Source organism: Ascaphus truei, chromosome 4 (assembly GCF_040206685.1).
Source record: "Ascaphus truei isolate aAscTru1 chromosome 4, aAscTru1.hap1, whole genome shotgun sequence".
NCBI lineage: Eukaryota > Metazoa > Chordata > Amphibia > Anura > Ascaphidae > Ascaphus > Ascaphus truei.
The window spans coordinates 325,489,096-325,511,117 of NC_134486.1; the positions used below are offsets into that span (position 1 = coordinate 325,489,096).

The window sequence follows — 22,022 nt, forward strand, 5'->3', positions numbered from 1 at the left end:
TGCTCCCGCCACCTCCCAAATACATATAAACCCCCCTGCTCCCCGCCCACCTCCCAAATACATACAAACCCCTGCTTCCCGACACCTCCCAAATAACATGACGCAAAACCCCCCTGCTCCCGCCACCTCCCAAATACATACAAACCCCCTGCTCCCCGCCACCTCCCAAATACATACAAACCCCCTGCTCCCCGCCACCTCCAAATACATACAAACCCCCTGCTCCCCGCCACCTCCCAAATACATACAAACCCCCTGCTCCCCGCCACCTCCCAAATACATACAAACCCCCTGCTCCCCGCCACCTCCCAAATACATACAAACCCCCTGCTCCCCGCCACCTCCCAAATACATACAAACCCCCTGCTCCCCGCCACCTCCCAAATACATACAAACCCCCTGCTCCCCGCCACCTCCCAAATACATACAAACCCCCTGCTCCCCGCCACCTCCCAAATACATACAAACCCCCTGCTCCCCGCCACCTCCCAAATACATACAAACCCCCTGCTCCCCGCCACCTCCCAAATACATACAAACCCCCTGCTCCCCGCCACCTCCCAAATACATACAAACCCCCTGCTCCCCGCCACCTCCCAAATACATACAAACCCCCTGCTCCCCGCCACCTCCCAAATACATACAAACCCCCTGCTCCCCGCCACCTCCCAAATACATACAAACCCCCTGCTCCCCGCCACCTCCCAAATACATACAAACCCCCTGCTCCCCGCCACCTCCCAAATACATACAAACCCCCTGCTCCCCGCCACCTCCCAAATACATACAAACCCCCTGCTCCCCGCCACCTCCCAAATACATACAAACCCCCTGCTCCCCGCCACCTCCCAAATACATACAAACCCCCTGCTCCCCGCCACCTCCCAAATACATACAAACCCCCTGCTCCCCGCCACCTCCCAAATACATACAAACCCCCTGCTCCCCGCCACCTCCCAAATACATACAAACCCCCCTGCTCCCCGCCACCTCCCAAATACATACAAACCCCCTGCTCCCCGCCACCTCCCAAATACATACAAACCCCCTGCTCCCCGCCACCTCCCAAATACATACAAACCCCCTGCTCCCCGCCACCTCCCAAATACATACAAACCCCCTGCTCCCCGCCACCTCCCAAATACATACAAACCCCCTGCTCCCCGCCACCTCCCAAATACATACAAACCCCCTGCTCCCCGCCACCTCCCAAATACATACAAACCCCCTGCTCCCCGCCACCTCCCAAATACATACAAACCCCCTGCTCCCCGCCACCTCCCAAATACATACAAACCCCCTGCTCCCCCGCCACCTCCCAAATACATACAAACCCCCTGCTCCCCGCCACCTCCCAAATACATACAAACCCCCTGCTCCCCGCCACCTCCCAAATACATACAAACCCCCTGCTCCCCGCCACCTCCCAAATACATACAAACCCCCTGCTCCCCGCCACCTCCCAAATACATACAAACCCCCTGCTCCCCGCCACCTCCCAAATACATACAAACCCCCTGCTCCCCGCCACCTCCCAAATACATACAAACCCCCTGCTCCCCGCCACCTCCCAAATACATACAAACCCCCTGCTCCCCGCCACCTCCCAAATACATACAAACCCCCTGCTCCCGCCACCTCCCAAATACATACAAACCCCCTGCTCCCCGCCACCTCCCAAATACATACAAACCCCCTGCTCCCCGCCACCTCCCAAATACATACAAACCCCCTGCTCCCCGCCACCTCCCAAATACATACAAACCCCCTGCTCCCGCCACCTCCCAAATACATACAAACCCCCTGCTCCCCGCCACCTCCCAAATACATACAAACCCCCTGCTCCCCGCCACCTCCCAAATACATACAAACCCCCTGCTCCCCGCCACCTCCCAAATACATACAAACCCCCTGCTCCCCGCCACCTCCCAAATACATACAAACCCCCTGCTCCCCGCCACCTCCCAAATACATACAAACCCCCTGCTCCCCGCCACCTCCCAAATACATACAAACCCCCTGCTCCCCGCCACCTCCCAAATACATACAAACCCCCTGCTCCCCGCCACCTCCCAAATACATACAAACCCCCTGCTCCCCGCCACCTCCCAAATACATACAAACCCCCTGCTCCCCGCCACCTCCCAAATACATACAAACCCCCTGCTCCCCGCCACCTCCCAAATACATACAAACCCCCTGCTCCCGCCACCTCCCAAATACATACAAACCCCCTGCTCCCCGCCACCTCCCAAATACATACAAACCCCCTGCTCCCCGCCACCTCCCAAATACATACAAACCCCCTGCTCCCCGCCACCTCCCAAATACATACAAACCCCCTGCTCCCCGCCACCTCCCAAATACATACAAACCCCCTGCTCCCCGCCACCTCCCAAATACATACAAACCCCCTGCTCCCCGCCACCTCCCAAATACATACAAACCCCCTGCTCCCCGCCACCTCCCAAATACATACAAACCCCCTGCTCCCCGCCACCTCCCAAATACATACAAACCCCCTGCTCCCCGCCACCTCCCAAATACATACAAACCCCCTGCTCCCCGCCACCTCCCAAATACATACAAACCCCCTGCTCCCCGCCACCTCCCAAATACATACAAACCCCCTGCTCCCCGCCACCTCCCAAATACATACAAACCCCCTGCTCCCCGCCACCTCCCAAATACATACAAACCCCCTGCTCCCCGCCACCTCCCAAATACATACAAACCCCCTGCTCCCCGCCACCTCCCAAATACATACAAACCCCCTGCTCCCCGCCACCTCCCAAATACATACAAACCCCCTGCTCCCCGCCACCTCCCAAATACATACAAACCCCCTGCTCCCCGCCACCTCCCAAATACATACAAACCCCCTGCTCCCCGCCACCTCCCAAATACATACAAACCCCCTGCTCCCCGCCACCTCCCAAATACATACAAACCCCCTGCTCCCGCCACCTCCCAAATACATACAAACCCCCTGCTCCCCGCCACCTCCCAAATACATACAAACCCCCTGCTCCCCGCCACCTCCCAAATACATACAAACCCCCTGCTCCCCGCCACCTCCCAAATACATACAAACCCCCTGCTCCCCGCCACCTCCCAAATACATACAAACCCCCTGCTCCCCGCCACCTCCCAAATACATACAAACCCCCTGCTCCCCGCCACCTCCCAAATACATACAAACCCCCTGCTCCCCGCCACCTCCCAAATACATACAAACCCCCTGCTCCCCGCCACCTCCCAAATACATACAAACCCCCTGCTCCCCGCCACCTCCCAAATACATACAAACCCCTGCTCCCCGCCACCTCCCAAATACATACAAACCCCCTGCTCCCCGCCACCTCCCAAATACATACAAACCCCCTGCTCCCCGCCACCTCCCAAATACATACAAACCCCCTGCTCCCCGCCACCTCCCAAATACATACAAACCCCCTGCTCCCCGCCACCTCCCAAATACATACAAACCCCCTGCTCCCCGCCACCTCCCAAATACATACAAACCCCCTGCTCCCCGCCACCTCCCAAATACATACAACCCCCTGCCCCCCCCTCCCAAATACATACAAACCCCCTGCTCCCCGCCACCTCCCAAATACATACAAACCCCCTGCTCCCCGCCACCTCCCAAATACATACAAACCCCCTGCTCCCCGCCACCTCCCAAATACATACAAACCCCCTGCTCCCCGCCACCTCCCAAATACATACAAACCCCCTGCTCCCCGCCACCTCCCAAATACATACAAACCCCCTGCTCCCCGCCACCTCCCAAATACATACAAACCCCCTGCTCCCCGCCACCTGCCAAATACATACAAACCCCCTGCTCCCCGCCACCTCCCAAATACATACAAACCCCCTGCTCCCGCCACCTCCCAAATACATACAAACCCCCTGCTCCCGCCACCTCCCAAATACATATAAACCCCCTGCTTCCCGACACCTCCCAAATACATACAAACCCCCTGCTCCCCGCCACCTCCCAAATACATACAAACCCCCTGCTCCCCGCCACCTCCCAAATACATACAAACCCCCTGCTCCCCGCCACCTCCCAAATACATACAAACCCCCTGCTCCCCGCCACCTCCCAAATACATACAAACCCCCTGCTCCCCGCCACCTCCCAAATACATACAAACCCCCTGCTCCCCGCCACCTCCCAAATACATACAAACCCCCTGCTTCCCGCCACCTCCCAAATACATACAAACCCCCTGCTCCCGCCACCTCCCAAATACATATAAACCCCCTGCTTCCCGACACCTCCCAAATACATACAAACCCCCTGCTCCCCGCCACCTCCCAAATACATACAAACCCACTGCTCCCCGCCACCTCCCAAATACATACAAACCCCCTGCTCCCCGTCACCTCCCAAATACATACAAACCCCCTGCTCCCCGCCACCTCCCAAATACATACAAACCCCCTGCTCCCCGCCACCTCCCAAATACATACAAACCCCCTGCTCCCCGCCACCTCCCAAATACATACAAACCCCCTGCTCCCCGCCACCTCCCAAATACATACAAACCCCCTGCTCCCCGCCACCTCCCAAATACATACAAACCCCCTGCTCCCCGCCACCTCCCAAATACATACAAACCCCCTGCTCCCCGCCACCTCCCAAATACATACAAACCCCCTGCTCCCGCCACCTCCCAAATACATATAAACCCCCTGCTCCCCGCCACCTCCCAAATACATACAAACCCCCTGCTCCCCGCCACCTCCCAAATACATACAAACCCCCTGCTCCCCGCCACCTCCCAAATACATACAAACCCCCTGCTCCCCGTCACCTCCCAAATACATACAAACCCCCTGCTCCCCGCCACCTCCCAAATACATACAAACCCCCTGCTCCCCGCCACCTCCCAAATACATACAAACCCCCTGCTCCCCGTCACCTCCCAAATACATACAAACCCCCTGCTCCCCGCCACCTCCCAAATACATACAAACCCCCTGCTCCCCGCCACCTCCCAAATACATACAAACCCCCTGCTCCCCGCCACCTCCCAAATACATACAAACCCCCTGCTCCCCGCCACCTCCCAAATACATACAAACCCCCTGCTCCCCGCCACCTCCCAAATACATACAAACCCCCTGCTTCCCGCCACCTCCCAAATACATACAAACCCCCTGCTCCCCGCCACCTCCCAAATACATACAAACCCCCTGCTCCCCGCCACCTCCCAAATACATACAAACCCCCTGCTCCCGCCACCTCCCAAATACATATAAACCCCCTGCTCCCCGCCACCTCCCAAATACATACAAACCCCCTGCTCCCCGCCACCTCCCAAATACATACAAACCCCCTGCTCCCCGCCACCTCCCAAATACATACAAACCCCATGCCCCCCGCCACCTCCCAAATACATACAAACCCCCTGCTCCCCGCCACCTCCCAAATACATACAAACCCCCTGCTCCCGCCACCTCCCAAATACATATAAACCCCCTGCTCCCCGCCACCTCCCAAATACATACAAACCCCCTGCTCCCGCCACCTCCCAAATACATACAAACCCCCCTGCTCCCCGCCACCTCCCAAATACATACAAACCCCCTGCTTCCCGCCACCTCCCAAATACATACAAACCCCCTGCTCCCCGCCACCTCCCAAATACATACAAACCCCCTGCTCCCCGCCACCTCCCAAATACATACAAACCCCCTGCTTCCCGCCACCTCCCAAATACATACAAACCCCCTGCTCCCGCCACCTCCCAAATACATACAAACCCCCTGCTCCCCGCCACCTCCCAAATACATACAAACCCCCTGCTTCCCGCCACCTCCAAATACATACAAACCCCCTGCTCCCCGCCACCTCCCAAATACATACAAACCCCCTGCTCCCCGCCACCTCCCAAATACATACAAACCCCCTGCTCCCCGCCACCTCCCAAATACATACAAACCCCCTGCTCCCCGCCACCTCCCAAATACATACAAACCCCCTGCTCCCCGCCACCTCCCAAATACATACAAACCCCCTGCTCCCCGCCACCTCCCAAATACATACAAACCCCCTGCTCCCCGTCACCTCCCAAATACATACAAACCCCCTGCTCCCCGCCACCTCCCAAATACATACAAACCCCCTGCTCCCCGCCACCTGCCAAATACATACAAACCCCCTGCTCCCCGCCACCTCCCAAATACATACAAACCCCCTGCTCCCGCCACCTCCCAAATACATACAAACCCCCTGCTCCCCGCCACCTCCCAAATACATACAAACCCCCTGCTCCCCGCCACCTCCCAAATACATACAAACCCCCTGCTCCCCGCCACCTCCCAAATACATACAAACCCCTGCTCCCCGCCACCTCCCAAATACATACAAACCCCCTGCTCCCCGCCACCTCCCAAATACATACAAACCCCCTGCTCCCCGCCACCTCCCAAATACATATAAACCCCCTGCTCCCCGCCACCTCCCAAATACATACAAACCCCCTGCTCCCCGCCACCTCCCAAATACATACAAACCCCCTGCTCCCCGCCACCTCCCAAATACATACAAACCCCATGCTCCCCGCCACCTCCCAAATACATACAAACCCCCTGCTCCCCGTCACCTCCCAAATACATACAAACCCCCTGCTCCCCGCCACCTCCCAAATACATACAAACCCCCTGCTCCCCGCCACCTCCCAAATACATACAAACCCCCTGCTCCCCGCCACCTCCCAAATACATACAAACCCCCTGCTCCCCGCCACCTCCCAAATACATACAAACCCCCTGCTCCCCGCCACCTCCCAAATACATACAAACCCCCTGCTCCCCGCCACCTCCCAAATACATACAAACCCCCTGCTCCCCGCCACCTCCCAAATACATACAAACCCCCTGCTCCCCGCCACCTCCCAAATACATACAAACCCCCTGCTCCCCGCCACCTCCCAAATACATATAAACCCCCTGCTCCCCGCCACCTCCCAAATACATACAAACCCCCTGCTCCCCGCCACCTCCCAAATACATACAAACCCCCTGCTCCCCGCCACCTCCCAAATACATACAAACCCCCTGCTCCCCGCCACCTCCCAAATACATACAAACCCCCTGCTCCCCGCCACCTCCCAAATACATATAAACCCCCTGCTCCCCGCCACCTCCCAAATACATACAAACCCCCTGCTCCCCGCCACCTCCCAAATACATACAAACCCCCTGCTCCCCGCCACCTCCCAAATACATACAAACCCCATGCTCCCCGCCACCTCCCAAATACATACAAACCCCCTGCTCCCCGTCACCTCCCAAATACATACAAACCCCCTGCTCCCCGCCACCTCCCAAATACATACAAACCCCCTGCTCCCCGCCACCTCCCAAATACATACAAACCCCCTGCTCCCCGCCACCTCCCAAATACATACAAACCCCCTGCTCCCCGCCACCTCCCAAATACATACAAACCCCCTGCTCCCCGCCACCTCCCAAATACATACAAACCCCCTGCTCCCCGCCACCTCCCAAATACATACAAACCCCCTGCTCCCCGCCACCTCCCAAATACATACAAACCCCCTGCTCCCCGCCACCTCCCAAATACATACAAACCCCCTGCTCCCCGCCACCTCCCAAATACATATAAACCCCCTGCTCCCCGCCACCTCCCAAATACATACAAACCCCCTGCTCCCCGCCACCTCCCAAATACATACAAACCCCCTGCTCCCCGCCACCTCCCAAATACATACAAACCCCCTGCTCCCCGCCACCTCCCAAATACATACAAACCCCCTGCTCCCCGCCACCTCCCAAATACATACAAACCCCCTGCTCCCCGCCACCTCCCAAATACATACAAACCCCCTGCTCCCCGCCACCTCCCAAATACATACAAACCCCCTGCTCCCCGCCACCTCCCAAATACATATAAACCCCCTGCTCCCCGCCACCTCCCAAATACATACAAACCCCCTGCTCCCCGCCACCTCCCAAATACATACAAACCCCCTGCTCCCCGCCACCTCCCAAATACATACAAACCCCCTGCTCCCCGCCACCTCCCAAATACATACAAACCCCCTGCTCCCCGCCACCTCCCAAATACATACAAACCCCCTGCTCCCCGCCACCTCCCAAATACATACAAACCCCCTGCTCCCCGCCACCTCCCAAATACATACAAACCCCCTGCTCCCCGCCACCTCCCAAATACATACAAACCCCCTGCTCCCCGCCACCTCCCAAATACATACAAACCCCCTGCTCCCCGCCACCTCCCAAATACATACAAACCCCCTGCTCCCCGCCACCTCCCAAATACATACAAACCCCCTGCTCCCCGCCACCTCCCAAATACATACAAACCCCCTGCTCCCCGCCACCTCCCAAATACATACAAACCCCCTGCTCCCCGCCACCTCCCAAATACATACAAACCCCCTGCTCCCCGCCACCTCCCAAATACATACAAACCCCCTGCTCCCCGCCACCTCCCAAATACATACAAACCCCCAGCTCCCCGCCACCTCCCAAATACATACAAACCCCCTGCTCCCCGCCACCTCCCAAATACATACAAACCCCCTGCTCCCCGCCACCTCCCAAATACATACAAACCCCCTGCTCCCCGCCACCTCCCAAATACATACAAACCCCCTGCTCCCGCCACCTCCCAAATACATACAAACCCCCTGCTCCCCGCCACCTCCCAAATACATACAAACCCCCTGCTCCCCGCCACCTCCCAAATACATACAAACCCCCTGCTCCCCGCCACCTCCCAAATACATACAAACCCCCTGCTCCCCGCCACCTCCCAAATACATACAAACCCCCTGCTCCCCGCCACCTCCCAAATACATACAAACCCCCTGCTCCCCGCCACCTCCCAAATACATACAAACCCCCTGCTCCCCGCCACCTCCCAAATACATACAAACCCCCTGCTCCCCGCCACCTCCCAAATACATACAAACCCCCTGCTCCCCGCCACCTCCCAAATACATACAAACCCCCTGCTCCCCGCCACCTCCCAAATACATACAAACCCCCTGCTCCCCGCCACCTCCCAAATACATACAAACCCCCTGCTCCCCGCCACCTCCCAAATACATACAAACCCCCTGCTCCCGCCACCTCCCAAATACATACAAACCCCCTGCTCCCCGCACCTCCCAAATACATACAAACCCCCTGCTCCCCGCCACCTCCCAAATACATACAAACCCCCTGCTCCCGCCACCTCCCAAATACATACAAACCCCCTGCTCCCCGCCACCTCCCAAATACATACAAACCCCCTGCTCCCGCCACCTCCCAAATACATACAAACCCCCTGCTCCCGCCACCTCCCAAATACATACAAACCCCCTGCTCCCCGCCACCTCCCAAATACATACAAACCCCCTGCTCCCCGCCACCTCCCAAATACATACAAACCCCCTGCTCCCCGCCACCTCCCAAATACATACAAACCCCCTGCTCCCCGCCACCTCCCAAATACATACAAACCCCCTGCTCCCCGCCACCTCCCAAATACATACAAACCCCCTGCTCCCCGCCACCTCCCAAATACATACAAACCCCCTGCTCCCCGCCACCTCCCAAATACATACAAACCCCCTGCTCCCCGCCACCTCCCAAATACATACAAACCCCCTGCTCCCGCCACCTCCCAAATACATATAAACCCCCTGCTCCCCGCCACCTCCCAAATACATACAAACCCCCTGCTCCCCGCCACCTCCCAAATACATACAAACCCCCTGCTCCGCGCCACCTCACAAATACATACAAACCCCCTGCTCCCCGCCACCTCCCAAATACATACAAACCCCCTGCTCCCCGCCACCTCCCAAATACATACAAACCCTCTGCTCCCCGCCACCTCCCAAATACATACAAACCCCCTGCTCCCCGCCACCTCCCAAATACATACAAACCCCCTGCTCCCCGCCACCTCCCAAATACATACAAACCCCCTGCTCCCCGCCACCTCCCAAATACATACAAACCCCCTGCTCCCCGCCACCTCCCAAATACATACAAACCCCCTGCTCCCGCCACCTCCCAAATACATACAAACCCCCTGCTCCCGCCACCTCCCAAATACATACAAACCCCCTGCTCCCCGCCACCTCCCAAATACATACAAACCCCCTGCTCCCCGCCACCTCCCAAATACATACAAACCCCCTGCTCCCCGCCACCTCCCAAATACATACAAACCCCCTGCTCCCCGCCACCTCCCAAATACATACAAACCCCCTGCTCCCCGCCACCTCCCAAATACATACAAACCCCCTGCTCCCGCCACCTCCCAAATACATACAAACCCCCTGCTCCCCGCCACCTCCCAAATACATACAAACCCCCTGCTCCCCGCCACCTCCCAAATACATACAAACCCCCTGCTCCCCGCCACCTCCCAAATACATACAAACCCCCTGCTCCCCGCCACCTCCCAAATACATACAAACCCCCTGCTCCCCGCCACCTCCCAAATACATACAAACCCCCTGCTCCCCGCCACCTCCCAAATACATACAAACCCCCTGCTCCCCGCCACCTCCCAAATACATACAAACCCCCTGCTCCCCGCCACCTCCCAAATACATACAAACCCCCTGCTCCCCGCCACCTCCCAAATACATACAAACCCCCTGCTCCCCGCCACCTCCCAAATACATACAAACCCCCTGCTCCCCGCCACCTCCCAAATACATACAAACCCCCTGCTCCCCGCCACCTCCCAAATACATACAAACCCCCTGCTCCCCGCCACCTCCCAAATACATATAAACCCCCTGCTTCCCGACACCTCCCAAATACATACAAACCCCCTGCTCCCCGCCACCTCCCAAATACATACAAACCCCCTGCTCCCCGCCACCTCCCAAATACATACAAACCCCCTGCTCCCCGCCACCTCCCAAATACATATAAACCCCCTGCTCCCCGCCACCTCCCAAATACATACAAACCCCCTGCTCCCCGCCACCTCCCAAATACATACAAACCCCCTGCTCCCCGCCACCTCCCAAATACATACAAACCCCCTGCTCCCCGCCACCTCCCAAATACATACAAACCCCCTGCTCCCCGCCACCTCCCAAATACATACAAACCCCCTGCTCCCCGCCACCTCCCAAATACATACAAACCCCCTGCTCCCCGCCACCTCCCAAATACATACAAACCCCCTGCTCCCCGCCACCTCCCAAATACATACAAACCCCCTGCTCCCCGCCACCTCCCAAATACATACAAACCCCCTGCTCCCCGCCACCTCCCAAATACATACAAACCCCCTGCTCCCCGCCACCTCCCAAATACATACAAACCCCCTGCTCCCCGCCACCTCCCAAATACATACAAACCCCCTGCTCCCCGCCACCTCCCAAATACATACAAACCCCCTGCTCCCCGCCACCTCCCAAATACATACAAACCCCCTGCTCCCCGCCACCTCCCAAATACATACAAACCCCCTGCTCCCCGCCACCTCCCAAATACATACAAACCCCCTGCTCCCCGCCACCTCCCAAATACATACAAACCCCCTGCTCCCCGCCACCTCCCAAATACATACAAACCCCCTGCTCCCCGCCACCTCCCAAATACATACAAACCCCCTGCTCCCCGCCACCTCCCAAATACATACAAACCCCCTGCTCCCCGCCACCTCCCAAATACATACAAACCCCCTGCTCCCCGCCACCTCCCAAATACATACAAACCCCCTGCTCCCCGCCACCTCCCAAATACATACAAACCCCCTGCTCCCCGCCACCTCCCAAATACATACAAACCCCCTGCTCCCCGCCACCTCCCAAATACATACAAACCCCCTGCTCCCCGCCACCTCCCAAATACATACAAACCCCCTGCTCCCCGCCACCTCCCAAATACATACAAACCCCCTGCTCCCCGCCACCTCCCAAATACATACAAACCCCCTGCTCCCCGCCACCTCCCAAATACATACAAACCCCCTGCTCCCCGCCACCTCCCAAATACATACAAACCCCCTGCTCCCCGCCACCTCCCAAATACATACAAACCCCCTGCTCCCCGCCACCTCCCAAATACATACAAACCCCCTGCTCCCCGCCACCTCCCAAATACATACAAACCCCCTGCTCCCCGCCACCTCCCAAATACATACAAACCCCCTGCTCCCCGCCACCTCCCAAATACATACAAACCCCCTGCTCCCCGCCACCTCCCAAATACATACAAACCCCCTGCTCCCCGCCACCTCCCAAATACATACAAACCCCCTGCTCCCCGCCACCTCCCAAATACATACAAACCCCCTGCTCCCCGCCACCTCCCAAATACATACAAACCCCCTGCTCCCCGCCACCTCCCAAATACATACAAACCCCCTGCTCCCCGCCACCTCCCAAATACATACAAACCCCCTGCTCCCCGCCACCTCCCAAATACATACAAACCCCCTGCTCCCCGCCACCTCCCAAATACATACAAACCCCCTGCTCCCCGCCACCTCCCAAATACATACAAACCCCCTGCTCCCCGCCACCTCCCAAATACATACAAACCCCCTGCTCCCCGCCACCTCCCAAATACATACAAACCCCCTGCTCCCCGCCACCTCCCAAATACATACAAACCCCCTGCTCCCCGCCACCTCCCAAATACATACAAACCCCCTGCTCCCCGCCACCTCCCAAATACATACAAACCCCCTGCTCCCCGCCACCTCCCAAATACATACAAACCCCCTGCTCCCCGCCACCTCCCAAATACATACAAACCCCCTGCTCCCCGCCACCTCCCAAATACATACAAACCCCCTGCTCCCCGCCACCTCCCAAATACATACAAACCCCCTGCTCCCCGCCACCTCCCAAATACATACAAACCCCCTGCTCCCCGCCACCTCCCAAATACATACAAACCCCCTGCTCCCCGCCACCTCCCAAATACATACAAACCCCCTGCTCCCCGCCACCTGCCAAATACATACAAACCCCCTGCTCCCCGCCACCTCCCAAATACATACAAACCCCCTGCTCCCCGCCACCTCCCAAATACATACATACCCCCTGCTCCCCGCCACCTCCCAAATACATACAAACCCCCTGCTCCCCGCCACCTCCCAAATACATACAAACCCCCTGCTCCCCGCCACCTCCCAAATACATACAAACCCCCTGCTCCCCGCCACCTCCCAAATACATACAAACCCCCTGCTCCCCGCCACCTCCCAAATACATACAAACCCCCTGCTCCCCGCCACCTCCCAAATACATACAAACCCCCTGCTCCCGCCACCTCCCAAATACATACAAACCCCCTGCTCCCCGCCACCTCCCAAATACATACAAACCCCCTGCTCCCCGCCACCTCCCAAATACATACAAACCCCCTGCTCCCCGCCACCTCCCAAATACATACAAACCCCCTGCTCCCCGCCACCTCCCAAATACATACAACCCCCCTGCTCCCCGCCACCTCCCAAATACATACAAACCCCCTGCTCCCCGCCACCTCCCAAATACATACAAACCCCCTGCTCCCCGCCACCTCCCAAATACATACAAACCCCCTGCTCCCCGCCACCTCCCAAATACATACAAACCCTCTGCTCCCCGCCACCTCCCAAATACATACAAACCCCCTGCTCCCCGCCACCTCCCAAATACATACAAACCCCCTGCTCCCCGCCACCTCCCAAATACATACAAACCCCCTGCTCCCCGCCACCTCCCAAATACATACAAACCCCCTGCTCCCCGCCACCTCCCAAATACATACAAACCCCCTGCTCCCCGCCACCTCCCAAATACATACAAACCCCCTGCTCCCCGCCACCTCCCAAATACATACAAACCCCCTGCTCCCCGCCACCTCCCAAATACATACAAACCCCCTGCTCCCCGCCACCTCCCAAATACATACAAACCCCCTGCTCCCCGCCACCTCCCAAATACATACAAACCCCCTGCTCCCCGCCACCTCCCAAATACATACAAACCCCCTGCTCCCCGCCACCTCCCAAATACATACAAACCCCCTGCTCCCCGCCACCTCCCAAATACATACAAACCCCCTGCTCCCCGCCACCTCCCAAATACATACAAACCCCCTGCTCCCCGTCACCTCCCAAATACATACAAACCCCCTGCTCCCCGCCACCTCCCAAATACATACAAACCCCCTGCTCCCCGCCACCTCCCAAATACATACAAACCCCCTGCTCCCCGCCACCTCCCAAATACATACAAACCCCCTGCTCCCCGCCACCTCCCAAATACATACAAACCCCCTGCTCCCCGCCACCTCCCAAATACATACAAACCCCCTGCTCCCCGCCACCTCCCAAATACATACAAACCCCCTGCTCCCCGCCACCTCCCAAATACATACAAACCCCCTGCTCCCCGCCACCTCCCAAATACATACAAACCCCCTGCTCCCCGCCACCTCCCAAATACATACAAACCCCCTGCTCCCCGCCACCTCCCAAATACATACAAACCCCCTGCTCCCGCCACCTCCCAAATACATACAAACCCCCTGCTCCCCGCCACCTCCCAAATACATACAAACCCCCTGCTCCCCGCCACCTCCCAAATACATACAAACCCCCTGCTCCCCGCCACCTCCCAAATACATACAAACCCCCTGCTCCCCGCCACCTCCCAAATACATACAAACCCCCTGCTCCCCGCCACCTCCCAAATACATACAAACCCCCTGCTCCCCGCCACCTCCCAAATACATACAAACCCCCTGCTCCCCGCCACCTCCCAAATACATACAAACCCCCTGCTCCCCGCCACCTCCCAAATACATACAAACCCCCTGCTCCCCGCCACCTCCCAAATACATACAAACCCCCTGCTCCCCGCCACCTCCCAAATACATACAAACCCCCTGCTCCCCGCCACCTCCCAAATACATACAAACCCCCTGCTCCCCGCCACCTCCCAAATACATACAAACCCCCTGCTCCCCGCCACCTCCCAAATACATACAAACCCCCTGCTCCCCGCCACCTCCCAAATACATACAAACCCCCTGCTCCCCGCCACCTCCCAAATACATACAAACCCCCTGCTCCCGCCACCTCCCAAATACATACAAACCCCCTGCTCCCCGCCACCTCCCAAATACATACAAACCCCCTGCTCCCCGCCACCTCCCAAATACATACAAACCCCCTGCTCCCCGCCACCTCCCAAATACATACAAACCCCCTGCTCCCCGCCACCTCCCAAATACATACAAACCCCCTGCTCCCCGCCACCTCCCAAATACATACAAACCCCCTGCTCCCCGCCACCTCCCAAATACATACAAACCCCCTGCTCCCCGCCACCTCCCAAATACATACAAACCCCCTGCTCCCCGCCACCTCCCAAATACATACAAACCCCCTGCTCCCCGCCACCTCCCAAATACATACAAACCCCCTGCTCCCCGCCACCTCCCAAATACATACAAACCCCCTGCTCCCCGCCACCTCCCAAATACATACAAACCCCCTGCTCCCCGCCACCTCCCAAATACATACAAACCCCCTGCTCCCCGCCACCTCCCAAATACATACAAACCCCCTGCTCCCCGCCACCTCCCAAATACATACAAACCCCCTGCTCCCCGCCACCTCCCAAATACATACAAACCCCCTGCTCCCCGCCACCTCCCAAATACATACAAACCCCCTGCTCCCCGCCACCTCCCAAATACATACACACCCCCTGCTCCCCGCCACCTCCCAAATACATACAAACCCCCTGCTCCCCGCCACCTCCCAAATACATACAAACCCCCTGCTCCCCGCCACCTCCCAAATACATACAAACCCCCTGCTCCCCGCCACCTCCCAAATACATACAAACCCCCTGCTCCCCGCCACCTCCCAAATACATACAAACCCCCTGCTCCCCGCCACCTCCCAAATACATACAAACCCCCTGCTCCCCGCCACCTCCCAAATACATACAAACCCCCTGCTCCCCGCCACCTCCCAAATACATACAAACCCCCTGCTCCCCGCCACCTCCCAAATACATACAAACCCCCTGCTCCCCGCCACCTCCCAAATACATACAAACCCCCTGCTCCCCGCCACCTCCCAAATACATACAAACCCCCTGCTCCCCGCCACCTCCCAAATACATACAAACCCCCTGCTCCCCGCCACCTCCCAAATACATACAAACCCCCTGCTCCCCGCCACCTCCCAAATACATACAAACCCCCTGCTCCCCGCCAACTCCCAAATACATACAAACCCCCTGCTCCCCGCCACCTCCCAAATACATACACACCCCCTGCTCCCCGCCACCTCCCAAATACATACAAACCCCCTGCTCCCCGCCACCTCCCAAATACATACAAACCCCCTGCTCCCCGCCAACTCCCAAATACATGCAAACCCCCTGCTCCCCGCCACCTCCCAAATACATACAAACCCCCTGCTCCCCGCCACCTCCCAAATACATACAAACCCCCTGCTCCCCGCCACCTCCCAAATACATACAAACCCCCTGCTCCCCGCCACCTCCCAAATACATACAAACCCCCTGCTCCCCGCCACCTCCCAAATACATACAAACCCCCTGCTCCCCGCCACCTCCCAAATACATACAAACCCCCTGCTCCCCGCCACCTCCCAAATACATACAAACCCCCTGCTCCCCGCCACCTCCCAAATACATACAAACCCCCTGCTCCCGCCACCTCCCAAATACATACAAACCCCCTGCTCCCCGCCACCTCCCAAATACATACAAACCCCCTGCTCCCCGTCACCTCCCAAATACATACAAACCCCCTGCTCCCCGCCACCTCCCAAATACATACAAACCCCCTGCCCCCCGCCACCTCCCAAATACATACAAACCCCCTGCTCCCCGCCACCTCCCAAATACATACAAACCCCCTGCTCCCCGCCACCTCCCAAATACATACAAACCCCCTGCTCCCCGCCACCTCCCAAATACATACAAACCCCCTGCTCCCCGCCACCTCCCAAATACATACAAACCCCCTGCTCCCCGCCACCTCCCAAATACATACAAACCCCCTGCTCCCCGCCACCTCCCAAATACATACAAACCCCCTGCTCCCCGCCACCTCCCAAATACATACAAAACACACATTTTACTTGGGGATGGTTTCAGGCCTCTGGTGCCCTGGTTCTCCCCCAGCTGCTGCAAGCCTCCTGCCAGACTTCCCCCTCTCCCGCGCTGTGCGAGTGCCGATGTCAGAGAGAGGCGCTGCGCAGGACATTGAGGGAGGCTCGCAGCTGGAGAATGCCAACTTTGTCCAGTTAGCCCCCGGTGCCGGCTACCTCCAGCTGCGGGACTCTCTCAGGCCTCGTTCAGGGTGCTGGCTTCGGAGGGAGGGCGTGCTGCCGTGCGTGCTGCCGTGAGAAACAAAGTATTCAATTTGAATACTGGTTGTCAGGGTAGCAACCGCCCTGTCTCCGAAGCCAGGAGTTGACGCTGGCTATAGTTTCAATAAACGAAAATTTAGTTTTTTGGAGCTGCAGCAGCGTCACAGGGACCTAGGCAGCCAATGAAATCATTCTTGAGAATGATTTCATGACTGCAACCTCGATACCTAACCTGCTGTGTGTAACCCCGCCCCCTCCCCAACGCTGAAAAGTCTGCTGGGGGATAAACACAGATCGCCCAGCACGCTGCAGCACTGCCTCCCTCCCGCCCTCCCTCCGAGTCCTGCAGCTGGCACCCTGAAAGAGGCCTCACTGTCTCAAGCCGAGCCTCTCTCTCATGCTGGTGTGCGCCGGAAGCTGGGCCCAGCTTCTGGCACGCTGACATCAGAGAGAGAGGCCCAGCATGCACTGGTGTAAGAGAGAGGCCATGCACGGGACAGTGAGGGAGGCCCACATCAGGGGAGAGCCGAGGCCCAACTTCCACCCCCTGCAGCCACCGGCCCGGGACACTTGTCCAGTCTCTCCCCCCCCTGTCGGCAGTTCTGCACCAGGGAACTAGACCATCTTTTCAGGGGGATTCACAGTGGTAAGTAGTAACAACCATGTTGATAACATTTAGGGCTCCATTTATTAAGCATTCTTTGCTACAATGCACCTTATAAAAACACAAAAAGAACCACTTTCTTAAAAATACTTTTTAAAGCAAAACAAATTCTGAATAAAATGATATACCGTATACAACTGTCATAAGACGCTCATTTTTCACTTCTAACTAATGACAAAATCTAGGTTTGTTCTGTAGTTCTGCAATTTCTTAGTGATTTCTGTGATTTATCATGCATGAAGGCTTTGTGCTGACAAGATCTAAGGCATCTGTCATTTTTAGCATGCACAAGATATTTTTTTATTCTATAAACTCTGAAACTCCTCTTTAGACCTTACAGTATAAACCCAATAGCAAGATAGAAAGCTAAATTATAAATTGAGAAATTGGGACTGTAATACCTTGCACCAGGTAATTTGTGTTTCTATGTTTGTTGGTTTGGTGCAGCGACGTATTTTTGTGTGTTTGTAGACTGTAATACCATCAAGTTTAAGTGAATATGCTGCATCTGTTTTTTGCCCAAATCTTTTGCAGCATATTAAATGTTACAACAATTAAAACATGAGAGCAAATTCTAGTTAGATCACAATTTATCTCGGATTGTAAATTAGATTATAACTCTTGTAAATACATCACAGATCACACAACAGAAGATATCTAAAATCTGTAAACATATTTATTTCATTTGTTAAAATAAGAACTACTTCAAAGCAGAAATCCTTTCACTATCTATCCCCAAATGTATTCTGTGGGGCAATGCCACTTACGATAGGAAAAATGTCAAACGTAATATTTATCTCATCACTTACAAATTAGACGGCTTTGGCAAATTAAAAGGACCATCATCCAAACCAAAATGAGACACACTGATTGAAAGTAAAATCTAGAGCATACTGTATGTATAAAAAGGCAACGGCAGTCCAGATAATTGAACATCTATTAAAATGCACAGAAAATGGCCAAATATGATTGAGGATTCTGGAATTCATACTTTACTAGAAAAGTAACCAAATATTTTCCCCTATTAGACCACAAATTCAAGAATATCGCTGGTCTTTGAAGTAAAGGTTCAAGATCAATTCCATCTCTGTGAGAAAGTTGCTTTTTCTCTGTATGCCTCAGGTACTTACTTACATGTAGAGTGTAAGACATTAAACATATACAAGTAAATTAAAGAATATAATGGCAGTGCTATACAAAAATAATTAATATTAAAAGTGCAATTTGTGATATTCTATTGCTGTTGCTTCTACCAAGCCTTTTTATAACCTGTAAAGAGATATCTGTTTGTATTTGTTAGGGGGTTTTGGCAGTGTATGGAATGACTGCCAGTTTCTTTTATACGAAGTAGAAGAAATGACTTTAAATAAAATTAAATCAGAATGCTGAATACTTGTAAGAAGGCTTCACCTTCCTGTGGTTTCAAACAATATCATACAAATGAGGTTTGGAAATTGATAAACACTTACCGAGCAACAGAAATGTGCAAGAAGAAAAGAATCAGAACAGTGTGCCTCAGAAGCAGAGGCCATGGCAGGTGCATCCTAGTTTTCCTCTGAGAGAGTAAGACGTTTAGATTCTTTGATACTGTGTGGTCTCAATACCCGGCAAAGATATCAGTATACTCTGGATTGCAGCCTATTTATCTTCACAGGTTAGTTAGCCCTACCCTACAGAATGTGACACTGACGACACACACCTTGTAAACAGTTCTACACAAAGATTTTGGGGAAACACCCATTATGATCCAGTAACCGTTACTTAAAAACTACCTGGAGCCTGAAACGGAACTAGTCACCCTTACATCCTGGACAGTAACTTGGGAATCAGTGGAGAACACACTATTATGAAAACCAAAAGTGTTTTATGGAGATTGTGAAAATGTAAAAATTTTCAGTGAATGACAAAACAACGTTTAAACAATAAGTTGGTGAAAATTAAAATTGCCCCCATTTCTATTTCTCTTTCCCAACAGAAAAAAAACGTATGTCCCTTGAGTTCAACCAATAGTATGTTAAATTTAGACAACAGATATTAAATTTGTATTTACCATATGTAGCCAGGTCCCCTCTGGCTCCCCAGACATTCGGTTCTCTCTCTCTTACCTGCGACAGCGTGAGGGTAGTTGCAGGGGTGATCGCGTCACCGGGGACTCCCGGCGACATCAGCTACAGGGCGCCGCCATCTTGTGTGCGTTCGCACATGCGCGGAAGCTCGCGCACGCACAGTATAGCCCCAGATGCGATACGGCAGCCATTACAGGAAGTGAGAAGAGGCGCTCCCTAGTCAGGGACATCCCCCAGTTCGCACATGTGCAGTTAGACGCGGCGGCGGCCTTTACACAGCGCGCACAAGGCCCCAATGTTAAAGAGAGCCACCAAGGACTACAATTCCCAGCAGCCTCTGGGGACTGCACTTTCACCCTGGTCACAGGCAGCCAGACAGCCAATAAGGCCTCGTTCAGGGTGCTGGCTTCGGAGGGAGGGCGTGCTGACGTGCTTGCTGCAGTGAGAAACAAAGTATTCAATTTGAATACTTGTTATCAAGGTAGCAACTGCCCTGCCTCCGAAGCCAGGAGTTGACGCTGACGACAGCTTCAGTAAACGAAAATTTCGTTTTTTGGAGCTGAAGCAGCGTCACAGGGACCAAGGCAGCCAATGAAATCATTCTTCAGAATGATTTCATGACTGCAACTTGGATACTTACCCTGCCGTGTGTAACCCCGCCCCCTCCCCAACGCTGAAAAGTCTGCTGCTGGGGGATAATCACATGTCGCCCAGCAAACTGCAGCACTGCCTCCCTCACGCCCTCCCTCCGAGTCCTCAGCTGGCACCCTGAACGAGCCCTAAGGCTGACAGATTCTCATGCTGCAAAGTTGCAACAATGTTGTGTGAAGACAGGGATTGTCAGTTAGGAGCTGGGACACAGAGAGGGGAGGGTGTGTTTGTGCAGGGAGGAAAGTAGCCTCCTGCACTAGGCCAGAAGTCTCCCCTTAGCCCCCAACTAGGCCCTACTCACCTCAGCTTGTGGTTACTACAGGGACTCCCCTTAGACTAGGGACAGGGTCCTGTAGAACCTAGACAAGTGAGGGTCCAGCCAGGAACCGTGACTATCCTGGCAATTGCTGTGAAAGTAATACATCCTCTGCGTTAGCAGAGATAAGAGACATTATAAAGGTGGATCACTCCATGCGGGAGCCACCCGCCGTTGAGGCGGAGGCATCTTGGATCATCTCCTGGAGCAAGGGATTCCAAGCAAAGGTCATCTGCGCAGCCGGTAGCAGGAGCACCGGGCAGGTATTATCCAAGTCACCAAGTGCACCACCTATACACTTCATCTTAGTGGGCAGCTCTGTTCCACACGTGGGTAGGGTTGTGGGACTCTTGGGACTTTGGGTACAAGGACTTTGGTGTATATTTTAAATATATTGTGGAGGTGGGGGTATATTTGATATGTATTGGGGAGGTGGGGGTATATTTTATATGTATTGGGGAGGTGGGGGAGTATTTTATGTTTTGGGAGGTGGGGGGGTATTTTTTAAATATATTTGGGGGGAGTTGGGGGTATTTTTTAAATGTATTAACGGGGGAGGTGGGGGTATTTTTAAATGCATTTGGGGGGCATGGGGGTATTTTTAAATTGTATTTGGGAGGTGTGGGGGTATTTTTTATATGTGTTGGGTGGGAGGGGGGCGTGGGTGTCCAGTATATTTGGACAAGCCACCTGGCAACCCTAGGGAGATGGGACATGCAGGGGGGGGGGGGAGTGTTGTGAGGGAGATGGGACATGCAGGAGGGTGATGTGAGGGAGATGGGACATGCGGGGGTTGATGTGAGGGAGATGGGACATGCGGGGGTGATGTGAGGGAGATGGGACATGCAGGGGAGGTGATGTGAGGGAGATGGGACATGCAGGGGAGGTGATGTGAGGGAGATGGGACATGCAGGGGAGGTGATGTGAGGGAGATGGGACATG

General features: G+C 55.4%; 1 protein-coding gene across 2 annotated transcripts in view; it reads right to left on the reverse strand.

Annotated features, from left to right (window-relative positions):
• Positions 1 to 19,661, reverse strand: part of LOC142493648 (CD109 antigen-like) — a 181,266-nt gene extending 161,605 nt beyond the window's left edge. For both annotated transcript variants that reach the window (XM_075598012.1, XM_075598011.1), the window contains exon 1: positions 19,517 to 19,661. In XM_075598012.1, the coding sequence (XP_075454127.1) occupies positions 19,517 to 19,590 (74 nt within the window). In that variant the 5' untranslated portion in view covers positions 19,591 to 19,661. The remainder of the gene's footprint in view (positions 1 to 19,516) is intronic.
• Positions 19,662 to 22,022: the final 2,361 nt, after the last annotated feature.